Genomic DNA, 18,615 nt, shown 5'->3' with positions numbered 1-18,615 from the left:
GTTTTACTAACAAACAGCCCCAGTGGGCTCTGGCAGCACCACAGGGCTCTTGGCACTGTTTTAATACTATTCCCCAAGAAACCTGTAAGGATTGTGGGGGCTGGGAAAGCAGTTTTGTCAGTAATGGTTTCTCTGGAGGCCAGGTGAGACCGTGCTGAGCAGGGGAGAGGGAGCTGCCCCATTCCATCCTCCCTTTACTGGTAGACAGTGTTGTGATGTGCACCCCAGCTGTAGCTGGTGCAGCTGAGTGGCTTCTGAATGAATAGATGGACTATGCCCTGATGTCGTGGTAACAGGGACTCAGTCCCAAGTTCTGGAAGCTGTAGTACTGTAGTAGCTGAGAGAGTATTTAGATACACATAGGTGAAAGAACCAGAAGCTCTCTCACATCTTTGTCAACATCAGGCTGGGGTGTTGATGGTGACTGTGTAAGAAGATGACAGTATTTTTCTCTTTATGTCTCAGGTAGGTAGGGAATTGATTACATTTTCTGCCCCTTACAGCAAATACTGAAGCAAATACTTAGCTCATTATCTCCCTGTTTTTGCACAAGACAAGGCCCAGTGCAGATTAATGTCTGGGGAATCCTACCTGTGAAGGGCTTGAACCTTGTTCCATGTCTTGAAATCAGAACAGAGTTGTGCAAAGAGATCCTGAAGACATACCTGTGATGGCAGGTTTTTGCACAGGCCAATGAGAGCAGAGTTAAAGAGAAGATAGTATAGAAACAGTCCCTCCTCCTCTCCAGTCCACCCAGACCTGTGTAGTGCTCTCTGACAAATGGTGTAAGCCATGGGATAGTGCCAACCTGCTAATAGTGCCAAGCCCCCTCGTGATCATCATAATTCAAATGTAACATGCTGATATTCTCTGAATCAAACTATTTCTTATTAATTAGGGAGCTGACCACTGGTTTAACAAGCACTGTGGTGTCCTGTCCAGTGCAGTTCCACCTGATACCTGTCCCATTAGGGCCCTTGTGTTCCGTTCTCCCACTGGGGCCAGGGTGCTTGGTCAAGCTGCTTTGTGGCAGATCCTGTTGTGTCTCTTCTGAGGTCAGATGGGACAAAGTGTTTCCCTAGAGAGTGCAGACCAGAGGTAAATGGGGGACCACTACTGAAAGTAAACACAGTGCCTGGAAAATACTGGTTTATGTTATAGTAAGTCCCTACAAAAGCTTTTCTGCTTGATGAAACTAAGCATGCCATTTTGGGTTGCAATGGCTTGAAGTGCAGCATTTCATTGCTAATTCTGTGTTAGGAAAATGCAGTTCTTTGTTAGAAAGCCATCCTCATGTAAACATACACCCAGCCGTGCTGAACAGATCTGTTTCCTGAGAGAGGTCTTTTGAACTTGCACCACCTTGGGTGGATTTGAAATAGAGTGAAATGGCTAAGTGGAGTGGTATTTGCTAAGTCATTGTCTGATAGAGTTCTCAGCGTCTTGTGTAATAAGGTTCAAGCCTTAAATGATCAATGGGGCCATCCTAAAATAATTCCTCTCTGCTTTTCAGATGAAATCCTTAAGACACTTGACAGTAATCATTTCCTCACATACTCATCACTGAACCAAGCTAGACAGATTTAGCTTGTGCTAGCTAGACAAATCTGAGATTTCAGGATGTGTTTGGGAGGAGCAGAGCATTCTGTAACTGGTGAATGTCTATATAAGCTCAATACAGAACTGAATGTAATTGAAGTCAACTACTGCATGCTGGTAAATAAGCTTCTGTGCTGATGATTCCTTTTTTTTTTAACTTCTTCTTCTTTTTTAACTCTAAAAAGCTGTCAATCCTGCATTAGCCAGGAAGTTCATTTGTAAATTTAAGCTCTTCAAATTTGTGAGATACAGAATTGTGCTGATAGAAGGCTCATTATTCCTTTCAGTGCATGGACCACTACAAGTCTCCAGCTACATTGTAATCCCCCCTTTCTGATGCCCTGACTCCTGCCCCCTCCAGCACAGAGTCATACAAAATAAAACTGGAATGGACCCTGAGAGGTTATTTAATCCTTTCTGCTTCCACTGTCCCAAGACAAAATCAGTGACATTTATGTGAGTCTTGACAGCAATTTGTTTAACCTGTAATTAAAGGTCTCCAGTGATGGTTTGTCCTCAGGCAATTTCTTCCAGTGCTTCCCTGTTCTTAAATTAAAAAAGAATCTCCTAACATCAATTCCAACACTTCCATGCTACAGTTTTTGCCCATAATTTCATGTCCCTTTCAGCATAGATACAACCCCCAGATTATTCCTTTCTGGTTTGTTTTATATTTTTTATATTTGAGCACTGTTAGAATGTCTCCTTGCAGTTTTCTTTATGATGAAAAGAAGCAATCCCTTCAACCTTTCTTCTATTTTCTAGACCTCTGCTTGTTCTCCTTGCTCTCCTCAGGCTTCTTTCCAATAGTACCACTCCTTTCTTGAAGTGTAATTCTCCAAACTGGCCATGATCTCCAGCAGAGTACAGCACAGACTTATTTTCTCTACACCCTTCTTACATCCAACAACATGTCCTTCCCAGGACATGTTGCTTTCCAGGGCTAGCATGAGCTATGCCTGTGTCTATGGCACAGGGCACAAGTAAGCTCATCATAGTTGGTGTGAGGCATCATAGTTGGTGTCCGTGCTCAAATCACAGCTCGTGCAACAATCAATTCTACTTAATCTTGTTGCTGCCAATGCTGAGGGAATGACCTTAGTCTTTGAGACTAATACAGAATCCTTCAGCAGCATTTTCTTGCAGCTATAAAAGCTTCTCCTCCCTCTATACTGTCATGCCTTTTCTTCCCCCCACAGGTATGTGTAATTTTTTAGGTTCCCATAGTGTTTGTCTCAAGATGCAGTTGTGGATCCTGTTACACACTTTGAAATTAAGATTTTTCTCTAATTAGCAGTCAGTGTTATCCCATTATGGAAGATGCAGAAATCCACCTATGTGCTGAAATAAATTCTGTCCTTATTGCCTGTTAAAAGGAAAGAATCCAAGGATGAAGTCATTCACAACCCTGATTTTCTGCACTTTGAGTGCTGCAGTGCAACACGAAGAATAAATAAGGCATTTGACCTTTTGGTCACTTAGGAATATTAACAGCTAACTCAAGAAGCAGCATGCTCAGTGTAATCAAAAACTTACTGAACGGCTCTAGACACCTATTAGAGCTTCAATAAATTGCTGTAAAGCAATGGGTTTTTCCCCTAAAGTTTGGAATATCTCTCATTCATGTATTTGGTTGGTCATAAGACAAAAAAAATCTTAGATCTTATTCCAGAGGGCATAGATAGAAATATTTGGTCTTTGTCTTGGCACATTCCAAGGTGAAAGATAAGACACCCAAATGGACCTTGATCTGCCTTAATCTGTTTAAGCTTGCTCTGGGATACCCTCTGAATGATTTGGGTTGGTGTTAACTGTAGTAACTGTGAACACACTCCAGTGACCTGAATTCTCATAAGCAGCAGGGACTTATTTTTTGGCTTAAAGGATAATTGTGACCACAGTGATGTACTGGATCCTCTGGCCTCAGTATCTGTTAAAGAAACATTATTTTTCAACATAAACCTACTTCAGGGAGAGCTTCTCTGTATCTTCCTGTACGTCTTCTGAAATTTAATCTCTGTGCTAGGGTTTTCCACAGAACTTCAAGTTATTCAGAACCTGTAATTGATTTGTAAGTGGAAAAAAATGTTTTAGGGAAGCTTGAAATAGTCCTGCCTTACTATGTTCTTTAAAGAAGAAGTGTAGCAGCTTCAGTCGCCCATCACTGAAGCCTTGAATCGCTGTCCCAAACAAAACAGGTGGTGTGCTTGTTTCTACCTGCTGCCTAGGGCAGGCTAGAATCACATAGTTCTGGCAATCAGCTGATAGACTAGAAGTTATTAAACTGCAGGAATGTGTTTTATTCAGTGCAGGTGCCTTAGGGAAGTCTTAGAAAGTCTCTAGGCTGAATGTCTTGAACTTGGCCTTCGGAGAAGTGACATGGGCAGTCAGTGAAGGGGACAGCCTGTGTCAGAAAATACACAGCCTTCAGGTTATTGCCTGTTTTCACAGTGGCCATCATCAAATTCACCAGCCTATCAATAGCCATGCTGCTTTGGAGCATGACTGTGTCCATCCTGCCCCAAACCCCACGTTTCCTGCTTAACAGCCCTAATTTGCAGAGGATTTTTTGTTGGCTTCTGGCCAAGCCTAGCACATAATTTTTTCCTCCCTTTTGTTGCTCTCACTCAATCTGCATCTTCACTTGATTGCAGAGAGACACTTTTCATCATTGTGAAAAGCCATCTGATTAGAGCTCTCATTAACCCATGAGTGAAGCTTCTTGTGAGTTTAGCTGGAGAAATTCCTTGAATGCCTCAGAATTGCAAAGTTGCCGTTTTTAAGAAACCTCAGAACTGGATTGCAAATTTGTTTTAGCTCAGCTTAAAACAAACTCTTCTTTCTCAGCAGATTTAAAGGAAATCTCATTTACTGTCTGTCTTTTTACCCCAAAATGTCTCAGATGTCATAGTACTGCTGATTACCAGGGACTGCATGTATCTGGACTGTGCCATCCCTGACTATGTAGCTATACTGGTTTGATTTGTTAAAGACAATCAACAGTCAAAATATTCCATTGTTGAAGTGTATGTAGAAGCAGTCTTCATGGAAAAGGAAAGAAAAAAAAAACACTTTAGTCATTGTTCTAATTTAATTTTTTGGTATATAGAATTAATTTTTCTCCATAAAAGGAGAAAAAAGTGTATGTAGAAGCAGTCTTCATGGAAAAGGAAAGAAAAAAAAAACACTTTAGTCATTGTTCTAATTTAATTTTTTGGTATATAGAATTAATTTTTCTCCTTTTCTGGAGAACAGGAGGCTGGGGGGAGACCTCGTTGCTCTCTACGACTGCCTAAAAGGTGGCTGTAGTGAGGTGGGGGTTGGTCTCTTCTCCCTGGTACCTATCGACAGGACAAGGGGAAACAGCCTAAAGTTGCAGCAGGGGAAGTTTAAGTTGGATATTTGAAAAAATGTCTTCAATTAAAGGGTTGTCAGATATTGGAACAGGCTGCCCAGGGAGGTGGTTGAGTGACCATCCCTGGAGGTGTTGAAAACAAGAATAGATGTTGCACGCGGTGACACAGTCTAGTGTTGGACCAAGTAGGGCTGAACAGAATGGTTGGACTCAATGATCTCGAAGGTCTTTTCCAACCAAACCCATTCTGTGATTATATAAATTGATTTTAGGATTGGAAGCATAATAGTTACTTTTCAAATGCACTGGGCATAGCTTTTGCTAGTAATTTTCTTCCCCTTTCACTTTCTGCCTTCCTTCTAGGAATAACTATAAGTAAATGTGTGTGTATGGTCCAGGATCATCTCCTTGGCTGCCTTAGGCCTCTTAACCTTCTCTGATACAGATATGAGATGTGGGATGAACTCAAGCTTGTCTCTGTTTAAACAGGGAAGATCAGCTTTCTTCAGAAACCCTTCTGATAAGAATGGACAAATTTATGAGCACTGCTTTCCTTGCCAGGCTTCCTTCTACGTTGTTAGGGAAGCTGTGTCCTAGAGTGGCACTAGAAGACTGGTGTCTGAGTGTTTGACAGCTCTCTGAATCAGTAGTGGCCTCATCTGGAGTTAGAGGTTTGGGTTTCAATCAGTATTTTTGTATGTCCTGAAGAGCTTCCAAGTTAGTTCAGAGGTTGCTGGAAAATGAGACCATGAGGTAGGGAGTGTTACACAGATGATAGGTTCTGCTGCTGGCAGACAGCTTCCTCCGTGGAATGTGAAAATGTTTCTTCCCTGGCTTGCTGTAGGTAACTCTCTGAGAAACTAGTTCTTGAAGCTCATGTATTTAGAACTATAGAATCAATTTCTGTGCCCTAGACTTTTTACTTGCCTTACTGTTTAATGGCAGGTTGCAAGGCAAGACCACAACTGTGTAACAAAGCCTCAGTGAAATGAAAGCACTGGTTGCAAGTCAGACCTTAATTGACATGAGCATCTTCTCCTTTTCCAGGCAGTTTTAAGATTTGGGAAGAATGTGCTTCATGAATCCTGGAAAACTGCACTGAAGCATCTGTTGATTTCATTAAAACACAAAGATTCATAGGTTATGAGGCCAGAAAGAGCCATTACAATAACCTAGGCTGATTTGCTGTATAATTAATTCCTGTTCCACTGTGTCTTTTAGAGAAAACAAGATACTATTTTAATTTAAAGTCTGCCAGTAGCAGAGAAGGCACCGTGACCTGCAGTAAATTATTTCAATAGCAAATTACCCTCATGGAAAAAGAAGGGGAGATGTAACCTGTATGTGGCTCAGCTGAGAGCTAGAAGCTGCTTATGTGTGTGAGAGCATATTCCTTCTACCAGCAACCTGCAGAGGTTGCTGAAAGCAGGTCACTGAGTCATCGTGACACAACCCCGCACCAGCCATCAGTCGCATGTAGGGTGTGGTGCTACCTGTCTGCTCCTCCCATATGTCAAGACACAGTTGAGAGGAGTGTTGGTTTGAGCAACTGATGGTAGTATCCTGTAAGGGCAGTTCTCTGATGTTAGAATCGTTAAAGTCACAGTTCATGCAGTCCTGGCATCCTCTTGCCCACCAAAGCAACTCCACACTGGGGTGAAACCAGACCCAAGCGTTGGGCTTGTAGTCGCACCAGTCGGGAAGTGCCCTGTGTACCCGCTGGCAGGACTCTGTCCAGAGGAACCCATTTCCAATCCCTCTCTTTCCCAGGCTGTCCCTGCAGTGGGACAAGGAGTAGATGCTGCACAACCCACTATACAGGGATATTCATGAAGAAAGCCCCAGGAGGCCTGAAGATCAGTCCATTTACCCAGCGTTCTGCCTCCAACAGTGGCTCCAAGTGCTGTTTAGAGAGAGCGTGTGAGCATGGCTACTGCCAGCAGTACATTCCCCTTACACTCCCATAGCATCTATTGCTATTGGATTAGGATTATCAGAAGGTCCACCCCTTCCTTTTCACTTTAATATCAGTTTGTGGACCTACTGCTCACTTACCTTTCTGGTTCTTTCTGAGCCTGCTGAGGTGCTCTGCTTCTGTGACCTCCCGTGGCAGCAAGTTCCAGAAATCACTACCCTCTGTGTAAATATTTATGCCTAAAAATCCATTTCAGACTGATTTCCTACAAATTTCAGCGAGTGCCTCTTGTTCTGCTGTTGCTGGATTTGGCAAAGAGGAGTTCTGCATTAATCTACTGCATCTTCAGTTAACTTCAATCATAGTTTTTCTCAGTCATGTCTAAATATAAGAGTCCAGGCCTTTTCAGGCTATCCTTGTAAAGCATTCTGCTTCATCCTCTTAATTACTCTATTACTTTCCTCTGTACCTTCAACTGCTCTGTTGCCTTGAGATGCAGAGACAGGAATGCATGTGGTGCTCAGAACTAGTTTTTATGGGAAGTGCTGGACTTACTGCACACACACAAAGTATGAGCAGAATTTCTGGGCAGTCCAGACAGCTGCACGTGTACATCTCACACTCCTTAGGTGTGCCTTTCCTGGGTACAGAGGTACCTGCAGCTCATCTCTGCTGTCTGGCTGAGGTAGCACCTCATGGTCTGGCAAGAGGGGGAGGCTGGAACTCACAGCCTTGCTGAGTCACTGGGAGGAGGTGTATGGTCTTTCTAGCCAAGAGCGTTTGACATGGTTAATCTGTAGAATGAAACTACTACAGTCCCACAAATTGAAAATGTATTTTATCCCTGTTGCAGATATTAATAGACTTGATGTTTTTTTTGAAGTCTGTGCGAGGGCAGAGAGCTTTATTGGGAACTGGAGCTAAACAAACGATTGTGGGTCAATACTGTCCTCTGCTGGGAGGAACTACTGCCTGGTGCCATGACTCCGGATGGGAATTAACAGCTGGCTGCCCCTTGTCTCTCTGATGTAGGGTGTTCTGCCTTTGCAACAGGAAAATCTGATGCTGTGCAGGCTGCATTGGGAAATACTCCTTTTATGTAAAAGTTGGAAGTCCTTCCTTTGCTACAAATGTGTTGAATTGTGATTTATTTGTCATCCTGAGGTCACCTACATGAGAAGCTTATTCTTCAGCCTCTCCCATATTTGCCTTTTATTATTTACTGCAAACTCATTTCTCTGATTTTTCCTGTACTATTTGTAAAATGAAGAATACAAATCTCCTTTCCCTTATCTTTCCATAGCAAATTGCTGACAGCTCATCCTGCTAGCGTTTTGAAAGCAGAAATCACATGTGTGTGTACCTATATGCTATATGTAATGGACACAAAGTCTTTTACAATAGTAACTCCTCAGAAGAAATCAGAGTCTTGGGTAGTGTTGCAGAACATGAACTCATCCAAAATTGTGCTAGCTGCAGAAATGCTTTTCCTTGCTGTATGTTCAGGAAGCACGGAAGATGGTTGGGAGGATGGACAGTTTACAAGTATCTCAGTTTTGTGCCTCTCCAGTCCCAGCCTCCATGAGAACAGTGAGGGCTGGAGAGGAGTCCTCTTCCCAAGGAATTAATTCTGTACCAGTAAGGGCAGGAGGTCTGGACTCCTGAGCAAGCCAAGCATGCTCAGGAGTGCTTGCCTGTCTGTGACTCTTCTCTTGCCTGCTTTCCATCCATGAAACAACACAGAGTCCAGAGGTTCCAGTCCTTAACCCAGAGAAAGATGCCAGGCACTGAGTATGTACAGGCTGTTACGTGTGAGCACAGGGAGCACAGGGTAAACTGTGAAGATATTTTTATAGCAAGTTTTTGTGCCTGTAGTGATAGAAGATTTCTTGGTCAGAGAAATTTTAAGTCTTTGTTTATTTTTTCTTGTAGCTCTTTAGGAGCCACAGGGCAATCACCAGCAGTTCACAGCAACTTGCTTACATTTTTTTTGCATCTCCCTCCTAGTAGTTAAGTGGGCTTATAGGAATAATAGAGAAATGACAGTGGTGGTGCAGAGTTCCCTGCTGTGGCTAGCAGAGATGGACATGGAGGTTACACTTTGTTATGTATTTTGTATGGGATTTATGCAAATACAACAGCACGATACCAGACACACGCTGTATTTTATGTACAAAACCTTTTACAGCAGACTGGGCCTGTGGTAGAGTTAATTGTTCTTGCAGTCCTTCAGCAAAATGTTCTCTTCTGCCTGCTTTTCAGATCTATGGTCATTGCAAAGTACCTGTTGCTGTCATTTGTATGCATGTTCCTGGTTGTGCTCTCTCCCTCTGGGATCACGGCAGACTCTTTCTTGCATGGTCTTCATTCTGCTCCCCACTGCCATTTGGGAGAAGTCCATCTCCCATGGCTGAAAGTAATTGGGGTATTTGTACTGTATGCAGGGTTGATGAATGATATTTTTCCTTGTGTCTGGCAGGTTGTTTATAAAAATAACGACATCCGACTGGAGCTGTCTCGCTTGGCACGTATTGGTGATACCAAGATGAAGATCTATGGGGAAGTGAAATTCGTGTGTGAGAACGTGGCTACGCTGGATCCCATCAGCTTTGAGACACCTGAGGCCTATATTAGTCTGCCTAAATGGAATACCAAAAGGATGGGCTCCATCTCATTCGATTTCCGAACCACTGAACCCAATGGACTGATCCTTTTCACCCACGGCAAGCCGCAGGAGAGGAAAGATGCCAGGAGCCAGAAAAACACAAAGGTAGACTTCTTTGCAGTTGAGCTTCTAGATGGGAACCTCTACTTGCTGCTGGACATGGGCTCTGGGACCATTAAAGTCAAGGCCACACAGAAGAAAGCCAATGATGGAGAGTGGTATCATGTGGATATTCAACGAGATGGGAGATCAGGTAGAGTGATCACCTTTTCATCCTTCAGATCCAGACCTAGGGCCGGGCATTATTTGTCAGAACTTTCAAAACCTGTTAGATAGGAGTCACCTTCTTACAAAAACTTAGTGTTACTCCAATGATGCTTATCCAGCAAATCGAAGATGTGACTGGCTAGGTTTTTGTGAAATCACGTGTGAGTCAATGTGAAATCAAACGTGAGTCAAATTCGGACAGCACATTGAAGAGGAAGTCTATTAATGTTTTCTTCACAATCTTCAGATATTCTGGACCTTACTTTGCAATTATGTACATAATTATAGTAATGACTTCTTTGTGGGGCCACGGTAAGGTTTAAGATCCTTCAGAAATGTTATTATTTAGTTCCAGATTTGAGAAATTCTCAATGATCTACTCTGGGTTTCTGTTCAAAAAGAACCTTAGTAGAAACCAAATGAAAACTTATGTCCATGAGATAATATCATCACCTTCTCCTTGTGTCTCTTAAAGAGCAGGGGTTTGGGATGTTTGTGAGGAAAAATAAATAGGCATAACCAGGGAAAAATTATGGCAACAAGCTTTATCATATTCTTTTTCCTTCAGTATCTTGTAGTTTTCAGTTAGGTTTCTTCACTGTTTCTTGGATGTGGAATTGCTGTCTTAATACTTGAGTCAGCATTCAATGGAAGTTCCTTGTTTTCCCCTCACAGATTTTAATTTTCAAAAACGTGGTTTAATTTGTTCCTAATAATATACCTACTCTGTGATTGCAAAGACATATCTTACTTGTTTCTGGTGCTGGATATCAATCTAGCATACTCATGATATACTCTGACATTGTGTAAGGAATAAAGATGATTGAATACTGTAATTTCATTTTGAGAACCTGTGAACAATTGTCCTTGAATTCTTCCTGAACCCTTGGCATCTCAAAGCCTGTCTGCATATCCCTTCAAAGAAAACTTTGCTTACATTTGCAAGTGGATTTGGGATTTGTCTGGAGATCTCCAGATGATCCTTTTAGGTCCCTAATTTTAGGTTTCCAGTTGCTTAATGTCATCAGTAGAGAGCACAGTGCTGGAATTCGCTTCCCTTGAGTTTTCAGAAGAGCTGACTTGGAGAGACTGTGCAAAGCCTGGCTGCTTGAACAGGTCTTTGCCTGAAGCTAGTTTTTTTCTTTGATGGTGTGAGGAGTTTCTTTGTATTTGGCATGGTGCTCTTCCAGGACTTAGTATGTATGGTTATATATTGCTATCTCCTAAAGACATCGATAGGAACATTTTATAAAGGAAGCCATAAATAAATAAATGGAGCTTTGATTTCTTTAGAATTGCTAAAATTTAATTAACTTCCAAGGATAAACTCAATTAGTTGCATTCAGTGCTGCCTTCAGTTTTGCTTGCTCATTTGAGGACTGTCTGGTCCCTGGAGAGGCAGCTGCAGAAGAAGGAAGAGAAATGACACTAAAGCCTCTGCTAGGAAAGTTTGTACAAATAGGAGAGGGACAGACGTTCATTTGGATGGGGAGGGTGTGACAGGCAGCATTGCTGATGCCAGACTGACTTGTTTGCTGCTTGGTGGGGAGTTTGATGTTCCTGACACTGATGAGAGATAACAGATTTTGAATTAAAGGCACTTTGCTCACCAGGAATGAAAACATTTGGACGTTCTTGTCTTATCTCTTTATTTCTTTTTGTTTTTTATAATTGCACTTTCTGCTGATAATGAGTACTGGTTTAACGGTCCTAGTGACAGATGGCTGTTCTCCCCAGAAAACCAGGATACTGGCCTCGATTTCTTCACAGGCTGCCTTCAGCAAGGTACCACTCTTATCCAGTGGTACCTTTGGTAGGTGTGAAAAGGAACTTTGGGATCTCTTCTTGTTTACTTCTTGGCTTTTCTCCCACGCGTGGACCAGAGAACAGTTACACCTTGGAGAATTATTTTGGTTGGTTTGGGTGAGGGGTGTGTATGTATGTGTGTGTGTGTGTGTGTGTGTGCTTGTTTGCTTTTCTTTTGTTTGGCTGGGGTTTTTTAATGTGGATGCCTATCACCTAGAAACTGAACTGAAATAATCAGCTTAGCTAATGTGGGCTGCAAAAGAGCCATTTAGGTTTAATGAGCTAGTGACATAGAGGTTCTGATTCTCATTACTAAAGCAGCCAGGCCTTTATTAGTTGTCATCTCTCCCTTTCTTCTTCCCATTTCTGTAACAGTCCAAAACTTCAGGGTCTGCTGAGCTTAGTAAAATAGCCTAAAAATCCAAATATTCATTACTCCAGTGTGCTAAAGCAGGAGCATAAATGCTGGGAAAGCACGGCAGTCGTGCTCAAATAACCTCTGGCACCTCCAGTCCCCTTAGGCTTTGTGTATGCTGTGGCCTGTGCTGGCTGCCAGAGCAGCAAAGGCTCTTTTTTCTCTCTCCTCTGACAGAAGCTGACAGCGTGGACATGGACACCTAGTGTCCTGCAACCTTTCTGTCCTTGGGGAGAGCTGCTATGAAGTGCCCAAGAAACCTGTCACAGGTTCTAACTGGGAAACAATGAGCAGGTTACACAAGCCAGTGTCTTCAGCTGGGAAGCACATGTACTGTCCCACCCTCTCAGACACTGAAAATCCTACTGCAGGGTTTGGTCTATGGTTGCATCAGCGTGTGGTGTTGTGTACCAGCTCTGCCCTCAGTAACTGGAGTCTTTTGGTCTGTGTTAGTTCTTTAGAAGTGCCTGAGGGACTGGAAAGGAGATTTTTTTTTAGCTGCTTCTGATTCCTCAAGATGGGGTTTGATCTACAGATTTGTAAACAGGGGATCTGGAAACAAAAAGCACCCTCAAAACAAATAAACAAACAAAAAAGGACGTCAGCTTGTGTGGCTGCTCCTTCCTAGGGTCAATTCAAGATCCCTCCATCTCAGCAGCTTGGTTTTAGAAGTGCCTCTGAGCTAGTACTCGCTCCTTACAGGACAAGTTGCAGGGTACAAAAGCTGGAGGAAAGCTTAGGCTGCTGTCTAGCCTATTTCCTTTCATCACATCACACTCTTTCTCCTTCCTATCTAGTATTTCTTCTCTTTTGAGGGCGTTTCTTTAGCTTTGTGGCTTTTGCAGGTGGCGTTTGTTTTCTCCACAGTAGCAGGTGTCTGGAGCTCAGCCCACCAGTATTTTTGTTTGTTCCAGTCTTTTGAGTAACACACTTCACATGCTGCTTTTGAGGAGTAACAGCGGAGATGCTGGAAGGGGGGCTGTGATCCTGTGGCTCTGTGACACGCTGCCTTTACGACTGTAGGTGTTATTGTCACATCTTCTCTTTTTTTATTTTACTTTGTAAAAGGGAAAATGTCTGCTGTGCCACTGCTTGTGTTTGCAAAGTGATTCATCAAATCACCCTGGTTCTCTTTGAGCCTTTAATTTGTAACGCCTCTGTTGCTTCTGGCACTTTGCTGCCTCTGACATTATTCCTAAATTATTCCTGAACATCACACACATGAAATACCTCGTGTCTCTGTCATACACCCTGTTCTCTAAGAAGACACCTAGTGCAGCTGAAGAAAAAGCATGTGTACACGAGCCTGCTTCCTGAGCGAGACACAACGTAAGGCTGACTCTATCAACAGCACCCTCCCACCTTACCACAGGGGTGGATGATAAAAATGCAACAATGTGCAATTAATCTTAAAACTCGGCTGGTTGTCTCTGAGGACAGACCCTCTGAATGACAAGGCAATTGGATGTGATGATTTATAGCTGGGGAGAGTGAATTGCTGAGTGTCTGGTGGGCAGATGTCCCGATCCTGAAAGCTGCTTGAATGCTCTTCTGAAGAGTTTGCTGCTTGGGGATGTGAGACCTGAGTTACATTCCCTGTTTTCCTTTGGATGCATCATCTGACTTCAAACAATTCACTTCACTTTGCACCTGTTTCCTACGTTCTGACTGTGTTTTTGCATTAGATGTTCAGATTGTTTTACCTGCTAGCACATTATTTTTGGAAACATCCCGAAGTTCCTTCAGTGCAGTATGCCCACATCTCCCCTGGAGCAGATGGAAGCTACTGCAGTTTTAATAACTGTTCTTCAGAGATAACCTTTATCGGTGTCTATCTCAGTTTTCTTATTTCTTAAAATGGAAGTTAGAATACTTAACTTCTCCTGTAAAACTTTAGAATAATGGATTTTGGAAGAAACCTCTGGATATTTCTAGTCCAAACTCTGCTGAAATCTAGGTTTTCTTCAGGGCTGTGTCCAGCTGTGCTAGCGTGTCTTCAGGATGGTGATTGCACACCTCCTATGATGTGTATGTTCCCATGTTTGACCACCCTCGTGGTGAAAAATGTCCCTTTCTATGGAGTTGGAGTTTCCCTTGCTGCAACCTATGATCAGTCTCCCTTGTCGCTGCAAGTGCACACTGCTGGCTCACGTTCAAATTCTTGTGTGCCATATCCCTGATCCTTTCCTGCAGAGCTTCTCCTTTGCCAGCGGGTCTCCAGCCTGTGCTTGTGTGTGAGATCATTTTGCCCCATGTGTAGGACTTTGTTGTTGGTTTACATCAAATATTTCCATCAGTTCTTTGCTCCACCTTGTAAAGTTTCTCCAAGTGGTAGCCCTGTGCTTTCTCCAATGCATCCACCGTTCTCCCCAAGTTGATGTCATCTGCAAACCTAATGAGGGTCTACTTCTAGTTCCATCATCCAGGCCCAGCTTTAACAGTGCTGATGAAGTGTTTTCTGGAAGAGCTACAGTGTCAATTCATATGCTGCTCTTTTTTTCTGTCCAGTCCAGATAGCATTGAACTCCTGTGTGTTCTCAGTAAGTCTTTGCTTTGCTGGATGAGCATCATTGAGTAATGCTTAGGTTTTACATGTTATTGTTTAGCCATTGTGTTGTTGTGCTTGTGATCTTATAATGCAAGTTGGGATCATAGAATCATAGAATCATAGGGATAGGGACATATGATGATCAGCCACTGCATGAATGTACTTATGGCCTGTGGCTCAAGAGTAGAGGGAGCTCTGTGGGAGACACTGTGTTGGGTGGGCATTTGGGTAGGGAGGAACCTTCCCTCTCCTGCACTGAACCTGAAATCTCAGTTACTGGGCAAAAGTGAACTACACCGAAGCTGTTCATGGAAGTGTTGATGGATCTTTATCTTCCTCATTTAGGTACTATATCAGTGAACAGCAGACGCACTCCGTTCACTGCGAGTGGGGAGAGTGAGATCCTGGATCTGGAAGGCGACATGTACCTTGGTGGGCTGCCTGAGAACCGAGCAGGACTCATCCTTCCCACCGAGCTCTGGACAGCAATGCTGAACTACGGCTACGTGGGCTGTATCCGAGACTTGTTCATTGACGGGCGGAGCAAGAACATCCGGCAGCTGGCAGAGGCTCAGAATGCCGCGGGAGTCAAGTCCTCCTGCTCCCGCCTCAGCACCAAGCAGTGTGACAGCTACCCCTGCAAGAACAACGCGCTCTGCAAGGACGGCTGGAACCGCTTCATTTGTGACTGCACTGGCACCGGCTACTGGGGGAGAACCTGTGAGCGAGGTAAGCTGAGGTCTCTGCCTGCACTTACACAGAGCTGAACAAAAGCCGTGGTTTCCATGAGATACTCCTCTGCCCTTGGTGGCCTTCCTGATGCGAATTTCCAGTCTACACACTGAGAAAGCTTTCTTCTCTGATCCTTTGTTTCCAGTCTTTTCCACCTTCCTTTCTCATAAGTTTACCTTCTGCATCAGCCACTTCCATCCCTAAGCCTGCTGAAGGCGCTGTCTTCAGGTTCCAGAGGTTTTTTTGGCTGAGTGTGGTTTGTCTCCTAAGGCAGAAAATGCTGCTGCATGTGAGAAGTCCCATGCAAATTACTAGAAACAGAACCAAGTGTGAACTTGAGTTAAGGGGATTTTTCTTGCATGGTGCAGATGATATATCCAAGTTCTGTCTAGTCATATTGTATTTATTTATTTGTTTGTTTATTTTTCATGGTGAGACTGCCTTGATGGCTGTGTATGGGTAAAGCCAGCTAATGAGAGAGCGTTAACAGCAATGTCTCCAAGTTCACCTTTGGAGTGAACCATCTCTGTAGGAGATGGTGAGAGATCCTCTGCATCTTATGCTTACTAATTCTAGCTGGTGATTTAAAGATGTATGATGGGAGATGAGAGGCACAAGTAATGCTGGTACAGGTGCACAAAACATATATGTTGTAGGCCATATGGAAAGAAATGTACTAATGGAAGTTACCTGAGCTATGTATTTCTCAAATACCACATGGTTCCATTAATTGCTCTTATCCTTATTGAGCTGGCTCCCCACACTCAGAATGAGGTAGGTGAGTGGCTAAAAATAAGAGGGGGGGGAAATTACTTAGACTAAGAAAATAATCCTTAAGGGGTGTTTTGTTATATTGAAACAAATTTTTCTGTTAATCTTTGGTCATTAGCACTGCATTCTGGCTGAACTGCACTCACAGCACACCCAAGAGTTAACTGTAAAGCATTAGCAGAACCTTAGGCCTTTCAACATCATCTTTCTATTACCTTACTTGGCACCATGGCCTAATGGTTATAGCATGTGTCTTAGAATTGTAAATTTGAATATTTTTGAGCTTCTGCCATAAATATTTGACAAACACCTTTCCTACTCAGCTCCCCTCCTGTGCATTTTTTAATATTGATCATAGTACCATGCTACTTGTGAGAAAGAACATGAGCATTAGGTACAGTGCATAAAATACTAGGCAGAATTGAGATTTGTAATTCATTCACTCTCCAGAGCTTTTCCTTCTTTGCAGGAAGTTTTTTTAATGACCACAATTCATCCTGCAGACCGGATGGGGATTTAAGGTTTTATAGCACAAGATCTATGATCACTCATAACACTTCTCACAGCCAGCAATTTGTAGCATGCTGCCCTAAGCAGCAGTAGTAGTTAATTGCCAGTGGTCCTTAAAACAGCTGAAGCATCAACACTGCCATCCGTGCTGTGAGGACATGGGTGAAAATGTAAGATTCATGGGCTTTGGCTATGGCAACGTAAGCTCAGCAGTTCTCTCTTATGGAATACATTGGATTAGAAGATTCTGGAAAACTCCAGAGGTTTTCTCAACCATGGCCTTGGTAAACGTTTTGGCCAGTTGTTGTGTGATTAGGTTTTAGACAGACATGATAAAAAGAAACACTACCATAAATGCATTATTTCCCCATAAAATTGTAATGATGTGTGTGCCCTTGTTCTTTATTTAGTACTAGGAGTGGCCAGCTCTGTGGTTCAGGACTTTATGGACTCTGTCTCATGTCCATCTCCTGAACCTGGCTCTCAGCAGAGACTCCAAAGCTAACCAATGAAATAAAGAACAGGATTTCTCTCATGTACCTTTAGATATCTATGGTCTTGGCTTTTACTCCTTTTATAATCAGTGAAAAGAAGTCAGTAGGTGAAGGGCATGTAAGTATTGTAATTTGGGAGAAGTTAGTCTCCAGTCTGGCCTGAGATCCAGAACTTGTCCGTTCTCTAGCAAGTATCAGTATGAAGAAGACAGACAGATGTATGAATGTGTGTCTGCCAGCATGGGAAACTGAGGCCCTAATAAATATGGTTTAGACCATACGTAAGGTTAACAAGACAATGATGTGGTCCAGGACAAGCTAAAAGATATGTGCAGAGGTCCTAATCCCAAGAAACTGATTTTGTCTGCAACTGGAAACCACAGCCCCCTTAGTGGTTTAGCCCCAGTGTCAGGCAAAATGTGGCTTTCAGGCCTGAGGCTCCTTGGCGACACGAGAAGCAGGTCACAGGCAGTAAGTACTTTTAGACTGGATGCATGAAAACAGTTACACAGATTGAGGTGTGTTTGACTCCTCTGCATTCTCTGTGGTGTTACATGGCAGCCTCATGCTGCTCTGGTACAACTCCTTGATATCAGATGCCTGGGTTCGTGCACAGTGATTTTGCCTTTGTGAGCAAAGCATTGCAGCCTACCAGTGATATTTGTCATTGTCGTGGTCTGACACCCAAGGATGATTGCAAGTCCTGGCTTGTTCAAAATGCTGCTGGAAGGAGACTAGTTGGGATGGAAGCTGGGAAGGGAATCAAAGTGAGAGAGGCTGCCATGCCACAGTGGTGCTTCTGTGTAGTGACTGAAGGGCTGCCACAGGACCAGGGGTGGAGGGTAGACAGGCTAGAGCATAAGGGGAGGAACGAAGAAGGAGCAGGCTCTCTCTAGAGACAGCTACTGACCCACTTTTCCAGTCTGCCATCTGTTATCTGAGAAGGGCTGTCTCACTTCATTCAGTCCTTAGATTCCGTCCTGTTAAGAGAGAGCAGCGGAACTCTTGGAAGGGGTTTGCAGCCCAAGGTGTGGGGTAAAGGGTTAAGGGGCAGAGGAGTCTAGAATAAAGAATCTTCTGTGCCTGTTGGCTAGCAGTGAAATCACTCTCTATCACAAAGCAAAGCACATACTTAACATTTACTTAAGGTACTAAAAATACAAAAGTTCTCTCCAGGGAGAGAACCAGATGATTCACTTGTTGAGCTTCCCCTGTCTCTCACTTTCCAGGTACAGCATTTCTGTATTTATAATGCTGTGTTTCCCCTATGTTTTATACTTTGCTACATGAAGATCTGTTAAACATCTAAAAGGGACTCAGGAATTTGGTTGTGCCATAATTAGAAAACAGGTTTGGGTTCTTTTCATTCATGGTGAAACAATACAAATACATGGTATTCATTATGTCACCTCTATGTAAAGCCTGTAGGAATTCGTCCTGTCAGGGAAATAACACCTCTGTATATTCAGCAACTGCACAGGATGCAACACAGACTTTGGTTGCAGTGATGTGCTCAGGCAGTACTTCTGCACAGGCAG

General features: G+C 43.2%; 1 protein-coding gene across 3 annotated transcripts in view; it reads left to right on the top strand.

The window, feature by feature from the left end:
* Positions 1 to 18,615, top strand: part of NRXN3 (neurexin 3) — a gene marked incomplete at its 5' end in the record, with an annotated part of 932,122 nt that overhangs the window by 236,059 nt on the left and 677,448 nt on the right. For all 3 annotated transcript variants that reach the window (XM_084263764.1, XM_084263765.1, XM_084263766.1), the window contains 2 exons: positions 9,349 to 9,787; positions 14,916 to 15,299. In XM_084263764.1, coding sequence (XP_084119890.1) covers positions 9,349 to 9,787; positions 14,916 to 15,299 — 823 coding nt within the window. The remainder of the gene's footprint in view (positions 1 to 9,348; positions 9,788 to 14,915; positions 15,300 to 18,615) is intronic.

Source organism: Gallinula chloropus, assembly GCF_964237585.1.
Source record: "Gallinula chloropus genome assembly, chromosome: 4".
NCBI classification, from domain to species: domain Eukaryota; kingdom Metazoa; phylum Chordata; class Aves; order Gruiformes; family Rallidae; genus Gallinula; species Gallinula chloropus.
This window is presented reverse-complemented; position numbering and strand designations above follow the sequence as displayed.